General features: G+C 47.1%; 1 protein-coding gene across 1 annotated transcript; it reads right to left on the minus strand.

Moving 5' to 3' along the window:
- Nucleotides 1-7,255: 7,255 nt before the first annotated feature.
- Nucleotides 7,256-11,569, minus strand: LOC123156433 (uncharacterized). The gene is made up of 5 exons (XM_044574565.1): nucleotides 11,419-11,569; nucleotides 11,091-11,309; nucleotides 10,888-10,998; nucleotides 9,457-10,296; nucleotides 7,256-9,022 (listed from the first exon to the last, which is right to left on the minus strand). The coding sequence occupies exons 1-5, from the start codon at nucleotides 11,453-11,455 to the stop codon at nucleotides 7,488-7,490; spliced, it is 2,742 nt and encodes a 913-aa protein (XP_044430500.1). The 5' UTR covers nucleotides 11,456-11,569; the 3' UTR covers nucleotides 7,256-7,487.
- Nucleotides 11,570-21,197: the final 9,628 nt, after the last annotated feature.

Consider the following 21,197-nt stretch of genomic DNA (forward strand, 5'->3'; position numbering starts at 1 on the left):
CTACCTCTAGTGTGTCTTCTCATTTGGTGCTAGGTCCCATTTATGATGACGCGCCGATCCTCGACAACTTTATCCTCCCTTTGGACAAGACGATGGCCATGGTGGAATATGATGCACCCCCCACATGGTTCCATCAAGATGAAGATGACCACCATTTGGTCTTTCCCACCTCACCTACACCACTTGAGTGGAATGAAAAAGGTAACATAGGTGAAGGTGATGCTCTAGTCCCACTAGTGGACATTCTTAACATTGATTGCTTGCATGATGTTGATCCACCTAGTACCATGCTTCATGCTAGTATGATTTCCCCATGCGATGATTTGCCCATTTATGATGATTATGATGATTCTCATGTGGAGTCTATTAGTTGTGATGCCATGTTACATAGGATTTCTTGTGACAATTCTTTAGGTCACATCATGTTTGATAATCCGCTTGACTTGTCATATGCTATGCATGAGATCCATCATATGTCATATTTGCAATCCCATTGTAGTAACTATTCATATGCCATTAAAATAAACCCAATTTGCACTTATGGCATAGATGACAAGCCCATGGTTATTGGCATTTGTTTTTCCTGTGATGATATTGATATGATCCCTTTGCATCATTTATCTCATATGCTATGCCATGACCACCTAGCTTTGGATATGCATTGTTTTGGATGTTTTCCATTTTCTCCATATGATGTTTCCGCTATTGCTCATGAGGAGACCCCCATAGTCCCCTCATGCATTTTAGGAGATTTTGATCCATCCCATTCATTGCATGATCCCAATACTTGTGTGCACCATATGCTCCCCATGAATAAACATGCTATTGATGTGCCATATACTTGCATTCTCAATTTGTGTCCCCATCGTGTCATACACAATAACTATTCTTTCATGATGGATGGCATGTTCTTATACCATGCATCAAATTTCTTTGAGCGATGCTTATCTTGTGCTAATTCACACGTGCACATACACATCATGATGAATGATGTGTACATTTACCATGCGCACAATTTATTTGGTTTGTGTCTCTTTTGTGTAGGTACCCATGAATACTTGTCAACCTCGCAATCCCACGTGCTGACAAAACGAGCTCTAGAGAGCAATGATGACTTGGGATCCCATGGATTGTCTTTCCACCACTCTCTTCGCGCAAAGACTTTGCGTATTTCTTCTACATCGCCCTCACTTGGCTATGGGTTGTTGTCCATGACATATTATATTCCCATCTTGCCATGTTCACTTTGCATGATATGCCCATTCCTATGCCTTTGCCATGCATTTGTGACCCATGCTTTGCTTTACACATGATGATTGACTCTCATACTTTTATGTGTATTTGCAAGCTTGGTGGAGATATTGCTTGTTGTTGCCATGTTCCATTTGTGACCCATTCCTATGATGATACTATGATCTTGCTTTGTGTTCGTGCTTGCGATATGTCATGTGCATTACATATGCCTATTATTTTCTCACATGAGATGATTGCCATGATTTACTCTAGTGTGTTGCATCTTCACTCCACTAGTTTGCACGACTTGATCTCTATGCTTGCTCATGTTTCATCACCCATGATTCATACTTGCTCATTTCATGCGGTTGATCACAACCATCTATATGCTTTGCACATGATTCATATTGTTTCTTGTCATATATCTCCATGTGTTGCATCTCTCATGCTAGATGATTTGACATGTATTGGGTGCAACAATGATTCTCTTCTTGCTCATGAGATTGCCCCCATAGCATTCTCGCATATATTTGAAGATTTTGACACATTTCTTGTTAAGCATGCTTGTCTTACTTCTTTGCACCATATACCTAGTTCCATGAATATAGTCATTGTTGCATCATATTATTCATGCACTTGTTCTTCTAATGGTTATGTGCAAAAGATGAGAACCATCATGATGGGTGATGTGTTTATCTACCATGCACATACGTTCTTTGTTTTGTTGTGTGCATGTGTAGGATACTTGGACTTTGTGTCGACTTCCACTTCATGTGAGTTGACCATTCGAGCTCTTGAGAGCGAGCCTCATACATTCTACCACGACTCACTTCTACACCGCATTTGCTTCCACTTGGCATTGTGAAGAATGCACAAGGACACACCTTCAAGGTGACATCCTTCTTGAGCTTGGATATTGTGGGTCATACTTCATGTGTTGCTTGCACCATTTGCACGCATGTTCGGGATATTGCTTTCACCCATGATTGCCACATTCCATGCTTCATGTCATATATACCTTGTGTGTTGCATCCAATTCTTGGACTACTTGCTACTATCATATGGTTGGTTGCACCAATATCATTTCTTCACATATGCCATGTCCCATTGCTTGTCACATGCTTGACTTGATCGCCTCACAAACGATGAACAATTCCTCTTTCTATTGTGTTGAGTGCCACACTATATTCACTACACCCTATGCACGTTATCCTTGGATTGTCTTGCACTTGACCCATGTGTTTAGACACTTCATTTTATTTGGGGTTGTGAGTCCTTCCTATGCCTACCATAGACCTTTCATTGAACACATTAAGCATGATTGCTATGAACTTGAGGTAGATGCTTATGCTCTTGTCACACATATTTGCATCTCTACCTCACATTTACATGCTTGTCCCCATGATATCTTTGATTGTGCTCAATTTATGAGCTTACATGCCATGTCACAATCCTTTGTCACGCCCTATGCTATGCTTGATGACAACACTTGTTTGGTGAATCACCTCTTGAATGCTTGGTTTTGCACTAACGCTAACCACATTTTTTTCAAGTGTTTGTTCTATTTGCTCCTTTTGAAGGAATCACAAGACGGTGCGACATTGGAGAGTGCCCATTTCGAGCTACTAGACGATGAGTGCTTGGTGATCGACCACTTTGACATGGCACCGCCATCTCTTTCCCATGGTGATTTGGTTTTCGATCCGAGGTCGGATCTTTTCCAAGGGGGAGGGGATGATGCAAAGCATCCTACGGTCATCACCATGTCAAGAGTCCGTTTGGCAAGTGACACGTGCGACCTCTACTTCTCATACATAAAGGTGAATCTTCTCCTTTACACGTGTTCACTTGACCCCTTCGAGGATGGTATACTACTTGACACTCCACTCATGTGCATACATAGGTATTATCAGAATGCTACGGACAACGAGGAGGAGTGCAAGCGCCAAGGAACAACTACACCATCCGCGAGGGAAGCGTGGAAGAGAAGACGGAAGAAACGGAGCTGCTACATGCTACAGCCACCGGACGACCGGACTACGCCGGACGTCCGACACCTGGAACTCCAGCCAGCCCAAGAGTCCAGCCGACAAGATCTACAACGACCGAACGACCGACCGATCGGACGTCCGACACCTCCCAGGCCACGGATGATCGAGCGCCTCCGGACGACCGGTGCCACGGCGACAGAACGATATTTACGAAAGTCCGAAGACTTCCATACGTCCGGACCATCCCGAGCTTCCAGACGTCTGACACCCACCGGACGTCCGATGCCTGTGTGCGCAGCCGCGGGCCTTTGGCCTTATATCCCTCTCCCACTTACCCCTTCGTGGCTTAGAATATAAATAGACCACCTCCACCTCCTTTCTAAGGTTAGCAAATATGACAGCTCATTCTTAGGTGAGCTTTGCTCCTACCTCCTCCTCTTGAGAGAGAGAGAGAGACCACTCCCATGGAGTTAAGACCTCCATGTGAGAAGATCTTGCGGGATATCATCAAGACCCCCTCGTGGGAAGATCCGTCTAGGATACCATCAAGACCTCCTCTTGGAGATGAACTCTACCTTGTATCTTTCTCTTTGTTGTTCATGTACCTTGTGGATCTTGTGTGTTTGATTGTCTAGTGGATGTGTGATTGGACTTGTTCTTGAGTGTTTCCCCTTGTGATTTCTCTCCGTTCTTCCCCGTGTTCTTCGTGTTCATCATAGGGATCCGCTCCAAACGTGAAAGATCGGCCTCTATTGTTCTACCCTACATCACACTCCCTCGCCCGCGTTCGCCGGCCTCCATGCCCAGTACAACTACTCATCGCCGGCGTACTCAGTCTCGCCGACGCCGCCTCTGCGCCGGGGCACCCAACCCTTCTGACAAGCCTCGGCGCCACATTTCGACAACCCCGACGTGACCGAGACCGACATGGACGAGATCATCACAAGTGGCTCGGTCGCCGCCGCCTCCTACCCCGGGTTCCACGCGCAAGACGACACAATGGACACCGCCGTCGACATGGACGAGGAGCTCGACGATGCTAAGGAAGGGGAGGAGGAGGAGGAGGAGATGGAGCCGACGCCGGCGCCGGCGAGGAAAGGATGAAAGAAGAAGCCGGGGGGGGCAATGCCAGGATGGGAGAGCCGCGCGTCAAGTGGACATCCAAAGAAGACGAGTGCCTCGTCGAAGCATGGAAAACCGTCAACATCGACCCGATCACCGGCGCAAACCAGAACATCGACGCGTACTGGAGACGGATCAAGTCGGCGTTCGATGAGCGCAAGCTGGTCGACCCCTACTTCGCCACCATCCCATGCAGCGCGGCGAAAAGGCCATGTAAAACCATTGGGTGATCATCCAGGCGGCCTGCAACAAATGGCATGGGATCGTCGAGGAGATTGCGGCTCGCCAAGAAAGCGGCGTCAACGTCGAGGGTCGGGTATATCCAGCCGTCGACTCACATCTTTCTCCGTGTACGTCGCCGACACTTGTTCTTCGGCTGCGCAGATGGTTCGGATGTTCAACATGTACTGTTAGGACAACTGCAGGCAATAGTTCAAGTTCCTTCACGTGTTCTCCCGGATCGAGTCGTGCGAGAAGTGGAGGGATGTCCAGTTCATCCTCACCAAGGCCAAGGAGACGTACAAGCCGGACGCGCCCGCCCCGGGCGCGAAGGATGGGCGCCCTGATGGCAACAAAAGAGCCAAGACGGCGAGGGACGCGGCACCGGCTGCCGAGCGGCTGCAATCATCGATCGAGCAGTGCATCGCCGACGCCAAGAACAATGTCGCAAGGAGGGAGGAGAAATCCGAAGCGCGGTGGTCGGCGTTGATGACGACCAGCGCCGTCAAGCTCGACCTGCTCCGGACCAACGTCGCCGCGAAGAAGAGGAACACCGACCTGGCGTTTTTTATGAGGGCAGACATGTCGACGATGAACGAGCAGGTCAAGGCGTGGTACATGGCGGAGTGTGGCCTCATCTTTAGCCAGATGCCTTCGACCACCGCGCCCACGCCGACGCCCAACCCGAGCGATGAAGCCACACCGACGTCGAGCACAAAAGCCACGCCGACACCGACCAGCCCGAGCACCGAAGCCACGCCGACGCCGAGCACGCCGACGGCGGCCAGTCCCACGCCGAATGAGCCCGGTGTTTGATGCATTCCTTTGTCTACATGTCCTTCCTTTTGAACGCCGAACTTTCATATATGTTTGATCGCCGAACTGTGGCATGGTGATCGCCAAACTGCGGTAGATCGCCGAACTTGTGGCGTTTTTTTGGCAGCGGCAGAAACAAGTTTGAATTTATGCGTGTCTTGGGACCGGAGCCCGGGGGCGCCGCTGGGAAATGGATCGCCCCCAGGGCGAAAAAACCGCCGGCACATAGGCCACAACGCAATCGCCGGGTGCGCTGGGGGGGGGGGCGCAAACATAAGAACAATGCTACAGTACTTCTCTAGAGATGCCTGATAGGCTTACATGCAGGTGCTCCTCTGATAAATGTACATAACTGGCCAACTCTTGATTTCTTTTATTTTTTATTTAACCTCAAAAGGAAAAAAAAACTCTTGATTTTTTTACCTCATTAAGGGCACATTACGAGGAATGGATTAAAACTATAACTCTTAGTACAGCTACTCAGACGTTAGGACACCACTAAGCTGCCAACCAAACGATTACACGATTCAACATCACATAAGCAAGCTCCGGTTCTGAACCTAACAAGAGATGACGACAAAAATAGTACAGGTACATGGCGAGCATGGCCTCGTCTTGAACCAGATGCCTTCGACCACCGCACCCACGCCGACCCCAACGCCGACGCCCAGCCCGAGCGATGAAGCCAAACCGACGTCGAGCACAGAAGCCACGCCGACGCCGACCAGCCCGAGCACCGAAGCCACGCCGACGCCGACGCCGACCAACCCGAGCACCGAAGCCACGCCGACGTCGAGCACGCCGACGGCGGCCAGTCCCACGCCGAAGGAGCCCGTCGTTTATTGCATTCCTTTGTCTAGGTGTCCTTTTGAACGCCGAACTTTCGTATATGTTTGATCGCCAAACTGTGCCATGGTGACCGCCAACCTGCGGTAGATCGTCGAACATGTGGCGTTTTTTAATAAGTTTGAATTTATGCGCGTCTTGGGGCCGGAACCTGGAGGGCGCGGCTGGGAAATGGATCTCCCCCAGGGCGAAAAAACCGCCGGCATATAGGCCACAATGCAATCGCCAGGTGCGAACACAATGGTTCTTTAGTTTAATTAGTCATCAGATAAGAACAATGCTACAGTACTTCTCTAGAGATGCCTGATTGGCTTACATGCAGGTGCTCCTATGATAAATGTACATCAACTGGCCAACTCTTGATTTCTTTTATTTTTTATTTAACCTCAAAAAGAAAAAAACTCTTGATTTTTTTACCTCATTAAGGGCACATTACGAGGAATGGATTAAAACTATAACTCTTAGTACAGCTACTCAGACGTTAGAGCATCTCCAATAGCATGTGTATATTTGGATGTCTATATATTCATATAGACAATGGTCTAAAAAGATTCCCTCATATACACATCCAGTTTTGCATCAGAACGTCTATATACAGGGACCATGACAGATGAGCCGTTGCTGGGGAGAGGAAGAAATCATGACTACAACTGATTTAGACGATGCCTTCACATTGTCCAGGCGTGGACATTGTCGAGGTCGATTTAGAGGATGTGTATATTTGGACGACCATATAGACAAGCTGTTGGACGCCTGTTTTGGTCTCACATCGTGGAAAACGAGTATAGACATCCATATAGACAAGCTATTGGAGATGCTCTTAGGACACCACTAAGCTGCCAACCAAACGGTTACACGATTCGACATCACATAAGCAAGCTCCAGTTCTGAACCTAACAAGAGATGACGACAAAAATAGTACAGGGCAGCTGAACGAGGGACACAACAGTTCATGATGAACAAGGGACTGGATCAGTGACTGTGTTGTGAATCGAGGCCTGTTGGGGAAGCATTGGGACCCGAATTCGTTGAGCAAGTAGAATTTTAGTGTTAAGAAGAAGAAATCAACAAAGTACAGGACTACTCGAATCAAATAACCGAGCAACTCCAAACAAAAAAGTGATGATGGGACAAACTGAAGTCTGAGACATCATCAGTGCCAACACAAGCCAGAACAAACCGGAATGGCCATTTACAAATCTGGACAAGCCTAACCACACCGATACACTAGTATGAACTCCAGAAAGACCCTCAGAACGGTCAGTTCATGGAGTGGCAGCAAATAAACGGCATCCACTGCTGCTTCTTCCCTTTCGGCGACTTCTCCGCCGGTAACCTGGCCGGAGAGTTCCAGTCTTGCTGCTCGGAACCTGGCTTGGCAGGCGAAGGGTTGTCCTTCGACGATCGGCGCCTGAACGACAGCATTCTGTCCTTGGTGCTCACCTTCTTTTCTTTAACTTCAAATTCAATGCCTTTCTCGGAGAGAAGGGACTTCAGGGACACATGGCTCTTATCTGAATCTATTGTCATTTCCTTGTCTGTGATCTCTTCATTCGGATGGTCATTTGCGCTATCCTTGGTGTTGGTCTCTGCTGCAGTCTCTTCCTTCTGCTTCTTTTCTTCAACAGCATCGGTCCGAGCATGGTCCACAGCAGCCTTTTCATCCCGGTCCTCTTCTTTGCTATCATTTGTGCCCTGTGGCGTGCTGTTCATGTGAGAACTAGAGTCTGCGACAAGGATAGTACCTGCATTGCCTCCCGCATCGACGGATGTAAGGTCCGAAGTAGGCTCTTCACTCTCCTTTCCTTTGACATTGTCAATGGTGTGGACCAAGCTAGCATCAAGAGTAGATTCTGGAGTTACCTCTTCTTTCTCCTTCTTTCCTTCAATGGCATCAACGATGCTTACCGCATCAGTGTTGTGAGAGGTTGGCTCTGACATAGTTTCTTCACCCTTCTCTTTAACAATATCTGCGTCGTCAAGTACACTTTCGTGAGAACTAGGGATCTCTGTCATGTCTTCATTCTGCGTATTGTCTTCGTGTATCACATTGATAGCATGAGGAGCAGGATCTGGCGTAATTTCTTCATCTTGCTTCTTTTCTTCAACTTTATCTGTAATGTTCGTCATCCGAGCAGTAGGGTCTGCGGTAGTTTCTTCACCGTGCTTCTCTAATTCAACTATAGCTGGGAGGTCTGCGGTACTTTCTTCCACGTGCTTCTCTAATTCAACTATAGCTGGGATATCCACCACATTTATCTCATGAACAGTTCCCACATGGACATCACTCTGTTCCTTTTGCACAATTATGTCTCTGCTGCTTATCACATTGATATTATCAGAAGCAGGACCTGCTATCACCTCTTCAATCTGTTCTTTTTCCTCAACACTACTTGCACTCTGTAATATGCTGGTCTTCAGAGTACTCTCTTCTGCACTAATTTCTTCATTCTGCTTAGTCTCTTCAATGTTATCCGTACTGCATACATTGTTAGTCTCACGGGAGGTAAGGTCCACACTTACGTTCTCAATTTGTTTATTCACGTCAACATCATGCTTGCTACTCATACTGATCTCCTGAGTAGGGTCTAAGCTAGGCTCTATTGGGTCAATTTGAGATGGCATGGAAATGACATCACTTGTATGGCTAGAATTATTCTGTTTGTCATCTTCTGTTGTCACCTCGGAGGTATCTTTCTTTGTAACATCAGAAGCACTGCGAGCTGATATGACCTCCTCAACTAGACTATCCACAGGAGACTCTGTTGCACTTGATACAGCTTGGATAACCTCATCTGCAGAATGCTCATTGAATGTCAGTTCATAAACAATAACCATAACGGACATAAAATAGTTGGGAGATACTTATGAACAAGTTGTTACTTGTAAAATAAAAATATAAAATGATGGTATTCCAATTTTATCTAACTTGTAGATAGGGCTACATGACTGAATACTGAGGCCTTCTATTTGAGCTGTATACTTAAATTTCAAGCGTAAGATAAAATTATCTTTGTGATTTCGATAAACAACCAAAAGACTAACAATGTCGCCATATGTGTTGGTTACTATGAGCATAATGCACAGATATGAATTATGACAGCTCAACCTAACCAAAAGCCCAAAATTAGACTTTACCACTTGTTACAAAAACTTTTGCAACCGAACAACAAAAATAGTACGAAATACAGAGTACAAGATCATCAGCACAAAAACTCAAAGGTCTCACCTGCACCAGGATTGCTTGACCCTTCTTCAAGGCATGTCTGTTTGGAATTTGTCAGCTGATCTGCTACCACAGAAGTAGAATCAATTTGCTGCTGTGTTTCGACAACATCTGCTGCCTCCAAATGACAACCACCAGAAGCAAGTTGAGATAAATCATCACTACTGGTATCATCTGTGTGGACATTATTATCAGTAGAAGGCTCCTTATTCCCAAGTACATCAACAGGTTCCTTGATGGCACAGACTTGCTCAACTGGGTTAGGTTCGATAACCCCGCTTTCGTCCTTGGATTCAGTGTCTTCACTGGGGTTTTGCTCTCCGGGAACCACACCTAAGTTGTTGACATATAGATCTTCCTCCACTGTAGCAGGACTATGCCCCTCAACAATTTTAGTTTGCAGCTTCTCTTGATAGGACGAATCAATCTCATTACCTTTTACCGACTTGGCCTCACTAGTTTTGTCTTCTTCAATGGTGTTGATCATACAATCGTTTTCAGTAACGGCAATACCATCAGGGCTACCAGCTGTAGCAATTGTTTGTGCAGAAAATTCACCTGAAGCAGCATCTGATGCCAGGGACACAGCATTTGACTTGCTTGTTTCATCTGCAGAGAAGTCTGGACTGAATCTTGCACCATCTTCAGGCTCTGATTGACAATGGGAAGCGGGGGCATCCTGATGCTGATCACCACTACAATGTGATTCAGACGGATACAAATCTTGAAAATGCGGCAGATCAACTTCAGTTTGAACGTCAGTTCCATTAGCTTTAGGAGGCCCTTCAGAAGTGACATCATTGATAATGACGTGAACTCTGGCACTATTAGGGGAAGAGTGCACTGCAAAAGAAATCCACAGAATAAAATTAATTATAGTTGTAATGCATCACAAAAATACAACAGCAGTGAGAACAGTATTGAAGAAAGTGTACGCAGATGGCACGGTGAATAATTAAATAGGCCTGGACTTTCTGGCAGTGTGTTATGCTGCCAGCACAGGATGTTGACAATTTCACAAGACCCCTAGTACTAAGCAACAACAAGCTGCCGGCCTCACTAATTTACTGAGCCTCATTATTCTACCGAACTTTGGCATGTACACACAGTATGGGATTTCCAAATCATCATTACCCCGAAGAATATTATCCTAACCCCGAAGTTGACAACGAAGTACACAATCTGAACATTACACCGCTAATCGAGAAGACAGGAACCGCTGTACTACTGTATTCCAGCCTGGAACATCAGTACGATTTCACTCAATCATGGAAGTTCTTCTCTGCAGAGGCAAACTGATAATGGGAGGGGGGGAAAGAAGTAGTAGTAGTAGCAATTTCCACCTGACAAGCCCCAACCAAACCATTTGACATAGATTTTTGGCAAATAAAACAAAGAATGGGGAATATTCGGGGAGGAATAATTGGAGCAAACCTCCAGTGTCGTCGTCATCTACTGCATTCCCAACATCCTCCGCAGATCCGGGCAAAACGCCGCCAGAATCCGAAGCAGGCGCCCCATTTCCCTCTCCTCCGACATCCACACCTAGGTCGAGGACACGCAAACACATCAGCGCAAGAACAGCGCAGACGCAAGCAACTGGGCGGAAATAGAGCGGGAAAGGAACCACGCGGTACCTAGCACCGACTTCTTTCCTTCGCGCTCTTCCTCCACCTCCGCACTGGCGGCGGCGGCGGCGGCGGCGGTGGGCGGCGACTTGCCGCCGCCGCCGCCGCCGCCAACGCCGCAGTTCTTGCGGTGCGCACGCCGCTGCTTGGCGCTGGGGTGCGCGCTCGCGTACTTGTACCCGCACAGGTGGCACAGGTGGCCGCCGCTGCACGCGCCGTCCCCTCCCCCTGCACACACACACACGGGAACCGCCGTGGTTACATCACACGAAGAGAGCCAGGAGAAGAAAAAAAAGAGGGCAAGGGGCGCCACAATGCGAGAGGAGTCTGTGCTCACCGGCAGCAGCGCCGCTCTTGTTGCCGCCGCTGTCCATGGCGAAGCGAGCAGTGTGGGTCTCGGCGCTCCCGTGGCGGCGGCGAAGAGTAACCAGTAGCGTGGGTCGCGTGACTGGTCGCGTCCGGGTCTTCTTGTGCTGCTTTCGTTCGCGAACTCTACTCTGCTCTTACTCACCCCGCGCTGTCATGGCCCACGCCATCCGGGTCCACGCGTCAGCGATAAATTAACGGTGGCGCGTTAAACGCGCGGCGCGGGGGGCCCTCGGGCGCGGAGGGACAAGAGACTTTCTGGTCGTTTGGTTGGGGCCTGCGGCGCTTTCCCTGGAAGAGATCTGTCCGTCCATCGCGCAGCCAACGGCCGGGGATGCGGATAAGCTGTAACAAACCGGCCAAGATTCTTCACGAGCGCAGGGGTACCCCACGTGGGGGGTAAAGCGAAGGATTCTTTCCTCGCTCCGGGTGGTAGTAACCTGCGCAGCCTTTCGGTTGCGGATAAAATCATTTCTTGTTTTGTGTAAAAAAGTATATCACTATTCATTTAAGCACAGTACAAACGAAGACACTTATAATATGAGCATACAGTCAAACCTTAGGCCAACTCCACCGCGCGACCCAAATGGACGTCCGTTTTGTTCGGATTCTGTCCGTTTGAGTAGGGCAATGGGGTCGTGTCCGGGCAGTTTCTGGAATGCGGTAGCCGTGCGCCCAGCGCGCGGACGCATCCCAGCCGCATCCTGTCCGCGTACATTTTTCTTCGCAAGTCCTTAACTTTCTTTCATCATTCATTTTTGGTACATGGAAATACATCATCACATTTTGACTAGTAAAGTAAGACCAAAGAAAACAAGAACCACAAGAATACATTTTAGAAGATATCCAACTTCCATAACTGCTCCTTTGAGTTGGGTTAGGGCCTTCTCGATGCACTCATTGTTGATCTATAGAGGAGGCTCGATCTTGCATCCTTCTTTCTTCTTCAAGTCTAAAGAAGTCGATGTTGCTTCCTCACACCTAGTCCCGTGTCTAGCTTCCAATCTAGCAACAAGTGCACTTATCTCATCTACAAGCTCTATGCTAGCTAAAAGTGCACGAACATGTACTAAATTTCGCTGTATCAATATATTGATGTACTCTTCTTTCCAATACCAAAATTTGCATCCATGCTACACAATAAAATTTGAAGTTAGCACAACTAGTCAAATTTAGAGCACAAACCGAAGCTAAAAAGAGCACATACCCCGTCGTTTAAGCACTTGATGAACACCCATCCGGGATGTTCCAGCGTTGTAGACACGCGGCGCACGACCATCCTTGGGCAGTAGTCGCACTTAATGAGTGGCAACGGTGCGCCGACGAGCTTACACCGAGCCCGGCCGACCGCCATTCGTGTATCTGCCGGCGGACCACCGACAGTGTAGATCCGAGCGGCTAGAGGAGGAGCCACTGCCTGCATGTGGCCTTGCAGCCCTGCCAGGGCCTTCCGGCGAGGTGCCCGGCCAGTCCATGGCTCGCCCGGCCTCCCAAAACCGGGTGAGCTCAAGACCGACCGGATTCGCCCCAAATCCGGCCGGCGGGTGCGCAAACCAGGTGGCCATGGTTGGGTAGCTCGGTGGCGCCGAGGGGAAGGGGCTGGGCGAGCGCGCGTCTGAACTGCACGACTGCAATGGCAGCGGCGGCGGCGGCGGCGAGGGGAAGAGTGGGGAAGAGTGGAGGGGGTACGGCTGGAGGGAGGGAGGGGGCGGATATAAAAAGGCCCGCCTGTTGGGGAACGTAGCAGAAATTCAAAATTTTCCTATGTGTCACCAAGATCTATCTATGAAGAAACCAGCAACGAGGGGAAGGAGAGTGCATCTACATACCCTTGTAGATCGCTAAGCGGAAGCGTTCAAGAGAACGGGGTTGAAGGAGTCGTACTCGTCGTGATCCAAATCACCGGAGATCCTAGTGCCGAACGGACGGCACCTCCACGTTCAACACACGTACAGCCCGGTGACGTCTTCCATGCCTTGATCCAGCAAGGAGAGAGGGAGAGGTTGAGGAATACTCCGTCCAGCAGCAGCACAACGGCATGGTGGTGATGGAGGAGCGTGGTAATCCTGCAGGGCTTCGCCAAGCACCGCGAGAGAGGAGGAGTACTTGGGAGAGGGGGAGGGCTGCGCCAGAACTTGGGGTGCGGCTGCCCTCCCACCTCTCCACTATTTATAGGTGGGAGGGAAGAGGGGGTCGGCCCCCCTAGATCCCATCTAGGGTTGGGGCGGCGGCCAAGGGGGGAGGAGTGCCTCCCAAGTCAAGTGGAGGCCCTCCCCCTTAGGGTTTCCCCCTTCCCATGCGCATGGGCCTTGGGGGGGCTGGTGCCCCTGGCCCATTAAGGCTAGGGCGCCCCCCTACAGCCCATGCTACTGTATTGGATGTGGTGGAACAATTTTCGGACCTCCGGGCCCCTCCGGAATCCTCCGGAACCTTCTGGAAGCTTCCCGGTACAATACCGGAAAAACCCGAACTTTTCCTGAAACCCGAACAACAAATTTCCATATATAAATCTTTACCTCCGGACCATTCCGGAACTCCTCGTGACATCCGGGATCTCATCCGGGACTCCGAACAACATTCAGTAACCACATACAAACTTCATTTATAACCCTAACGTCATCGAACCTTAAGTGTGTAGACCCTACGGGTTCGGGAGACATGTAGACATGACCGAGACGTTCTCCGGTCAATAACCAACAGCGGGATCTGGATACCCATGTTGGTTCCCACATGTTCCACGATGATCTCGTCGGATGAACCACGATGTCAAGGACTCAATCAATCCCGTATACAATTCCCTTTGTCTAGCGGTATTGTACTTGCCCGAGATTCGATCGTCGGTATACCGATACCTTGTTCAATCTCGTTACCGGCAAGTCTCTTTACCTGTTCCGTAACACATCATCCCGCGGTCAACTCTTTGATCACATTGTGCACATTATGATGATGTCCTACCGAGTGGGCCCAGAGATACCTCTCCGTCACACGGAGTGACATATCCCAGTCTCGATTCGTGCCAACCCAATAGACACTTTCGGAGATACCTGTAGTGCACCTTTATAGCCACCCAGTTACGTTGTGACGTTTGGTACACCCAAAGCATTCCTACGGTATCCGGGAGTTGCACAATCTCATGGTCTAAGGAAATGGTACTTAACATTAGAAAAGCTTTAGCATACGAACTACGATCTTTGTGCTAGGCTTAGGATTGGGTCTTGTCCATCACATCATTCTTCTAATGATGTGATCCCGTTATCAACGACATCCAATGTCCATGGTCAGGAAACCGTAACCATCTATTGATCAACGAGCTAGTCAACTAGAGGCTTACTAGGGACATGGTGTTGTCTATGTATCCACACATGTATCTGAGTTTCCTATCAATACAATTATAGCATTGATAATAAACGATTATCATGAACAAGGAAATATAATAATAACCAATTTATTATTGCCTCTAGGGCATATTTCCAACAATCTCCCACTTGCACTAGAGTCAATAATCTAGTTCACATCGCCATGTGATTAACACTCACAGGTCACATCGCCATGTGACCAACATCCAAAGAGTTTACTAGTGTCATTAAACTAGTTCACATCGTCATGTGATTAAGACTCAATGAGTTCTGGGGTTTGATCATGTTTTGCTTGTGAGAGAGGTTTTAGTCAACGGGTCTGCAACATTCAGATCCGTATGTACTTCGCAAATCTCTAGGTCATATTGTAAATGCTGCTTCCACGCTCCACTTGGAGCTATTCCAAATGGTCGCTCCATTATACGTATCCGGTTTGCTACTCAGAGTCACTCGGATAGGTGTTAAAGCTTGCATCAATGTAACCCTTTACGCCGAACTCTTTATCACCTCCATAATCGAGAAACATATCCTTATTCCTCTAAGGATAATTTTGACCTCTATCTGGTGATCCACTCCTTGATCACCTTTGTACCCTCTTGCCAGATATGTAGCAAGGCACACATCAGGTGCGGTACACAGCATAGCATACTGTAGAGCCTACGTCTAAAGCATAGGGGACGACCTTCGTCCTTTCTCTCTTTTCTGCCATGGTCGAGCTTTAAGTCTTAACTTCATACCTTACAACTCAGGCAAGAACTCCTTCTTTGACTAATCCATCTTGAACACCTTCAAGATCATGTCAAGGTATATGCTCATTTGAAAGTACCATTTAGCGTTTTTGATCTATCCTCATAGATCTCGATGCTCAATGTTCAAGCAGCTTATTCCAGGTATTCTATTGAAAAACACTTTTCAAATAACCCTATATGCTTTCCAGAAATTCTACATCATTTCTGATCAACAATATGTCAACAACATATACTCATCAGAAATTCTATAGTGCTCCCACTCACTTCTTTGGAAATACAAGTTTCTCATAAACTTTGTATAAACCAAAAATCTTTGATCATCTTATCAAAGTGCATATTCCAACTCCGAGATGCTTACTCCAGTCCATGGAAGGATCGCTGGAGCTAGCATACCTTTTAGCATCCTTAGGATCGACAAAACCTTTCTGATTGTATCACATACAACCTTTCCTTACGAAAACTGGTAAGGAAACTCGTTTTGACATCCATCTGCCAGATTTCATAAATGCAGCTAATGCTAACATGATTCCGACGGACTTTAAGCATCGCTACGGATGAGAAAATCTCATCGTAGTCAACTCCTTGAACTTGTGAAAAACTCTTCGCCACAAGTCGAGCTTCATAGATGGTGACATTACCATCCACGTCTGTCTTCTTCTTAAAGATCCATTTATCTCAATGGCTTGCCGATCATCGGGCAAGTCCACCAAAGTCCATGCTTTGTTCTGATACATGGATCCTATCTCGGATTTTATGGCTTCTAACCATTTGTCGGAATTTGGGCCCACCATTGCTTCTCCATAGCTGTAGGTTCATTGTTGTCTAGCAACATGACCTTCAAGACAAGATTACTGTACCACTCTGAAGCAGTACGCATCCTTGTCACCCTACGAGGTACGGTAGTGACTTGATCCGAAGTTTCATGATCACTATCATAAGCTTCTACTTCAATTGGTGTAGGTGCCACAGGAACAACTTCCTGTGCCCTGCTACACACTAGTTGTAGTGACGGTTCAATAATCATATCAAGTCTCCACCATCCTCCCACTCAACTTTTCGAGACAAACGTTTCCTCGAGAAAGGACCCGATTCAAGAAACAATCCCTATTGCTTTCGGATCTGAATTAGGAGGTATACCCAACTGTTTTGGGTGTCCTATGAAGATGCATTTTATCCGCTTTGGGTTCGAGCTTATCAACCTGAAACTTTTTCACATAAGCGTCGCTGCCCCAAACCTTTAAGAAATGACAGCCTAGGTTTCTCTAAACCATAGTTCATACGGTGTCATCTCAACGGAATTACGTGGTGCCCTATTTAAAGTGAATGTGGTTGTCTCTAATGCCTTACCCATAAACGATAGTGGTAATTCGATAAGAGACATCATGGTACACACCATATCCAATAGGGTGCAACTATGATGTTCGGACACACCATCAAACTATGGTGTTCCAGGCGGTATTAATTGTGAAACAATTTCCACAATGTCTTAATTGCGTGCGAAAGCTCGTAACTCAGATACTCATCTCTATGATCATATCACAGACATTTTATCCTCTTGTCACGATGATCTTCAACTTCACTCTGAAATTACTTGAACCATTCAATAATTCAGACTTGTGTTTCATCAAGTAAATATACTCTACTCGAATCATCTGTGAAGTAAGAACATAACGATATTCACTGCATGCCTCAGCACTCATTGGACTGCACACATCAAAATGTGTTACTTCCAACAAGTTGCTATCTTGTTCCATCTTACTGAAAATGAGGCTTTTCAGTCATCTTGCCCATGTGGTATGATTTCCATATCTCAAGTGATTCAAAATCAAGTGAGTCCAAACGATCCATCTGCATGGAGTTTCTTCATACGTATACACCAATAGACATGGTTCGCATGTCTCAAACTTTTTAAAAACGAGTGAGTCCAAAGATCCATCAATATGGAGCTTCTTCATGCGTTTTATACCAATATGACTTACATGGCAGTGCCACAAGTAAGTGGTACTATCATTACTATCTTATATCTTTTGGCATGAAAATGTGTATCACTACGATCGAGATTTAATAAACCATTCCTTTAGGTGCAAGACCATTGAAGGTATTATTCAAATAAATAGAGTAACCATTATTCTCCTTAAATGAATAACCGTATTGCGATAGACATAATCCAATCATGTCTATGCTCAACGCAAACACCAAATGACAATTATTCAGGTTTAATATTAATCTTGATGGTAGAGGAAGCGTGCGATGTTTGATCATATCAAACTTGGAAACACTTCCAACACATATCGTCAGCTCACCTTTAGCTAGTCTCCGTTTATTCCGTAGCTCTTTTATTTCGAGTTACTAACACTTAGTAACCGAACTGGTATCTAATACCCTGGTGCTACTAGGAGTACTAGTAAAGTACACATTAACATAATGTATATCCAATATACTTCTATCGACCCATCCAGCCTTCTTATCTACCAAGTATCTAGGGTAATTCTGCTCCAGTGGTTGTTCCCCTTATTACAGAAGCACTTAGTCTTGGGTTTGGGTTCAACCTTGGGTTTCTTCACTAGAGCAGCAGCTGATTTGCCGTTTCATGAAGTATCCCTTCTTGCCCTTGCCCTTCTTGAAACTAGTGGTTTCACCAACCATCAACAATTGATGCTCCTTCTTGATTTCTACTTTCGCGGTGTCAAACATCGCGAATACCTCAAGGATCATCATATCAATCCCTGATATGTTATAGTTCATCACGAAGCTCTAGCAGCTTGGTGGCAATGACTTTGGAGAAACATCACCGTCTCATCTGGAAGATCAACTCCCACTCAATTCAAGTGATTGTTGCACTCAGACAATCTGAGCACAAGCTCAACGATTGAGCCTTTCTCCCTTAGTTTGCAGGCTAAGAAAATTGTTGGAGGTCTCATACCTCTTGACGTGGGCACGAGCCTGAAATCCCAATTTCAGCCCTCGAAACATCTCATATGTTCCGCGACGTTTCGAAAACATCTTTGGTGCCTCAACTCTAAACCGATTAACTGAACTATCACGTAGTTATCAAAACGTGTATGTCCGATGTTCGCAACATCCACAGACGATGTTTGGAGTTTAGCACACTGAGCGGTGCATTAAGGACATAAGCTTTCTATTGTCCGCATAATCGCTACTGTCAACTTTCAACTATATTTTCTCTAGGAACATATCTAAACAGTGGAACTAAAGCGCGAGCTTACGACATAATTTGCAAAGATCTTTTGACTATGTTCAGGATAATTAAGTTCATCTTATGAACTCCCACTCAGATAGACATCCCTCTAGTCATCTGAGTGATTACATGATCCGAGTCAACTAGGTCGTGTCCGATCATCACGTGAGACGGACTAGTCATCATCGGTGAACATCTTCATGTTGATCGTATCTACTATACGACTCATGCTCGACCTTTCGGTCTCTTGTGTTCCGAGGCCATGTCTGTACATGCTAGGATCGTCAAGCCAACCTAAGTGTTTCGCGTGTGTAAATCTGGCTTACACCCGTTGTATGTGAACGTAAGAATCTATCACACCCGATCATCACGTGGTGCTTCGAAACGATGAACTTTCGCAACGGTGCACAGTTAGGGGGAACACTTTCTTGAAATTTTAATGAGGGATCATCTTATTTACTACCGTCGTTCTAAGCAAATAAGATGTATTAACATGATAAACATCACATGCAATCAAATAGTGACATGATATGGCCAATACCATTTTGCTCCTTTTGATCTCCATCTTCGGGGCTCCATGATCATCATCATCACCGGCATGACACCATGATCTCCATCATCATGATCTCCATCATCGTGTCTTCATGAAGTTGTCTCGCCAACTATTACTTCTACTACTATGGCTACCGGTTAGCAATAAAGTAAAGTAATTACATGGCGTTGTTTAATGACACGCAGGTCATACAATAAATTAAGACAACTCCTATGGCTCCTGCCGGTTGTCATACTCATCGACATGCAAGTCGTGATTCCTATTACAAGAACATGATCAATCTCATACATCACATATCATTCATCACATTCTTCTTGGCCATATCACATCACATAGCATACCCTGCAAAAACAAGTTAGACGTCCTCTAATTGTTGTTTGCATGTTTTACATGGCTGCTATGGGTTTCTAGCAAGAACGTTTCTTACCTACGCAAAAACCACAACGTGATATGTCAATTGCTATTTACCCTTCATAAGGACCCTTTTCATTGAATCCGTTCCGACTAAAGTGGGAGAGACTGGCACCCGCGAGCCACCTTATGCACCAAGTGCATGTCAATCGGTGGAACCTGTCTCACGTAAGTGTACGTGTAAGGTCGGTCCGGGCCGCTTCATCCCACAATACCGTCGAAAAAAGATTGGACTAGTAACGGTAAGCATATTGAACAAAATCAACGCCCACAACTACTTTGTGTTCTACTCGTGCAAAGAATCTACGCAATAGACCTAGCTCATGATGCCACTGTTGGGGAACGTAGCAGAAATTCAAAATTTTCCTACGTGTCACCAAGATCTATCTATGAAGAAACCAGCAACGAGGGGAAGGAGAGTGCATCTACATACCCTTGTAGATCGCTAAGCGGAAGCGTTCAAGAGAACGGGGTTGAAGGAGTCGTACTCGTCGTGATCCAAATCACCGGAGATCCTAGTGCCGAACGGACGACACCTCCGCGTTCAACACACGTACAGCCCGGTGACGTCTCTCATGCCTTGATCCAGTAAGGAGAGAGGGAGAGGTTGAGGAAAACTCCATCCAGCAGCAGCACAACGGCGTGGTGGTGATGGAGGAGCGTGGTAATCCTGCAGGGCTTCGCCAAGCACCGCGAGAGAGGAGGAGTACTTGGGAGAGGGGGAGGGCTGCGCCAGAACTTGGGGTGCGGCTGCCCTCCCACCTCTCTACTATTTATAGGTGGGGGGGAAGAGGGGGCCGGCCCCCCTAGATCCCATCTAGGGTTGGGGCGGCGGCCAAGGGGGGAGGAGTGCCTCCCAAGTCAAGTGGAGGCCCTCCCCCTTAGGGTTTCCCCCTTCCCATGCGCATCGGCCTTGGGGGGGCTGGTGCCCCTGGCCCATTAAGGATAGGGCGCCCCCCTACAGCCCATGCTACTGTATTGGACGTGGTGGAACAATTTTCGGACCTGCAGACCCCTCTGGAATCCTCCGGAACCTTCTGGAAGCTTCCCAGTACAATACCGAAAAAACCCGAACTTTTCCCGGAACTCGAACAACAACTTTCCATATATAAATCTTTACCTCTGGACCATTCCGGAACTCCTCGTGACGTCCGGGATCTCATCCGGGACTCCGAACAACATTCGGTAACCACATACAAACTTCCTTTATAATCCTAGTGTCATCGAACCTTAAGTGTGTAGACCCTACGGGTTCGGGAGACATGTAGACATGACCGAGACGTTCTCCGGTCAATAACCAACAGCGGGATCTGGATACCCATGTTGGTTCCCACATGTTCCATGATGATCTCATCGGATGAACCACGATGTCAAGGACTCAATCAATCCTGTATACAATTCCCTTTGTCTAGCGGTATTGTACTTGCCCGAGATTCGATCGTCGGTATACCGATACCTTGTTCAATCTCGTTACCGGCAAGT

This window comes from Triticum aestivum, chromosome 7B (assembly GCF_018294505.1).
Source record: "Triticum aestivum cultivar Chinese Spring chromosome 7B, IWGSC CS RefSeq v2.1, whole genome shotgun sequence".
Classification (NCBI taxonomy): Eukaryota; Viridiplantae; Streptophyta; class Magnoliopsida; order Poales; family Poaceae; genus Triticum; species Triticum aestivum.

What these genes read in the sequence shown, in the direction of transcription:
- LOC123156433 (XM_044574565.1), bottom strand. Translation starts at nt 11,455, where the DNA reads ATGGACAGCGGCGGCAACAAGAGCGGCGCTGCTGCCG. An exon ending in AGGAAAGAAGTCGGTGCTAG is followed by an intron (nt 10,999 to 11,090) that starts GTACCGCGTGGT and finishes TCCTCGACCTAG; the next exon opens with GTGTGGATGTCGGAGGAGAG. An exon ending in GTCAAGCAATCCTGGTGCAG is followed by an intron (nt 9,023 to 9,456) that starts GTGAGACCTTTG and finishes AGCATTCTGCAG; the next exon opens with ATGAGGTTATCCAAGCTGTA.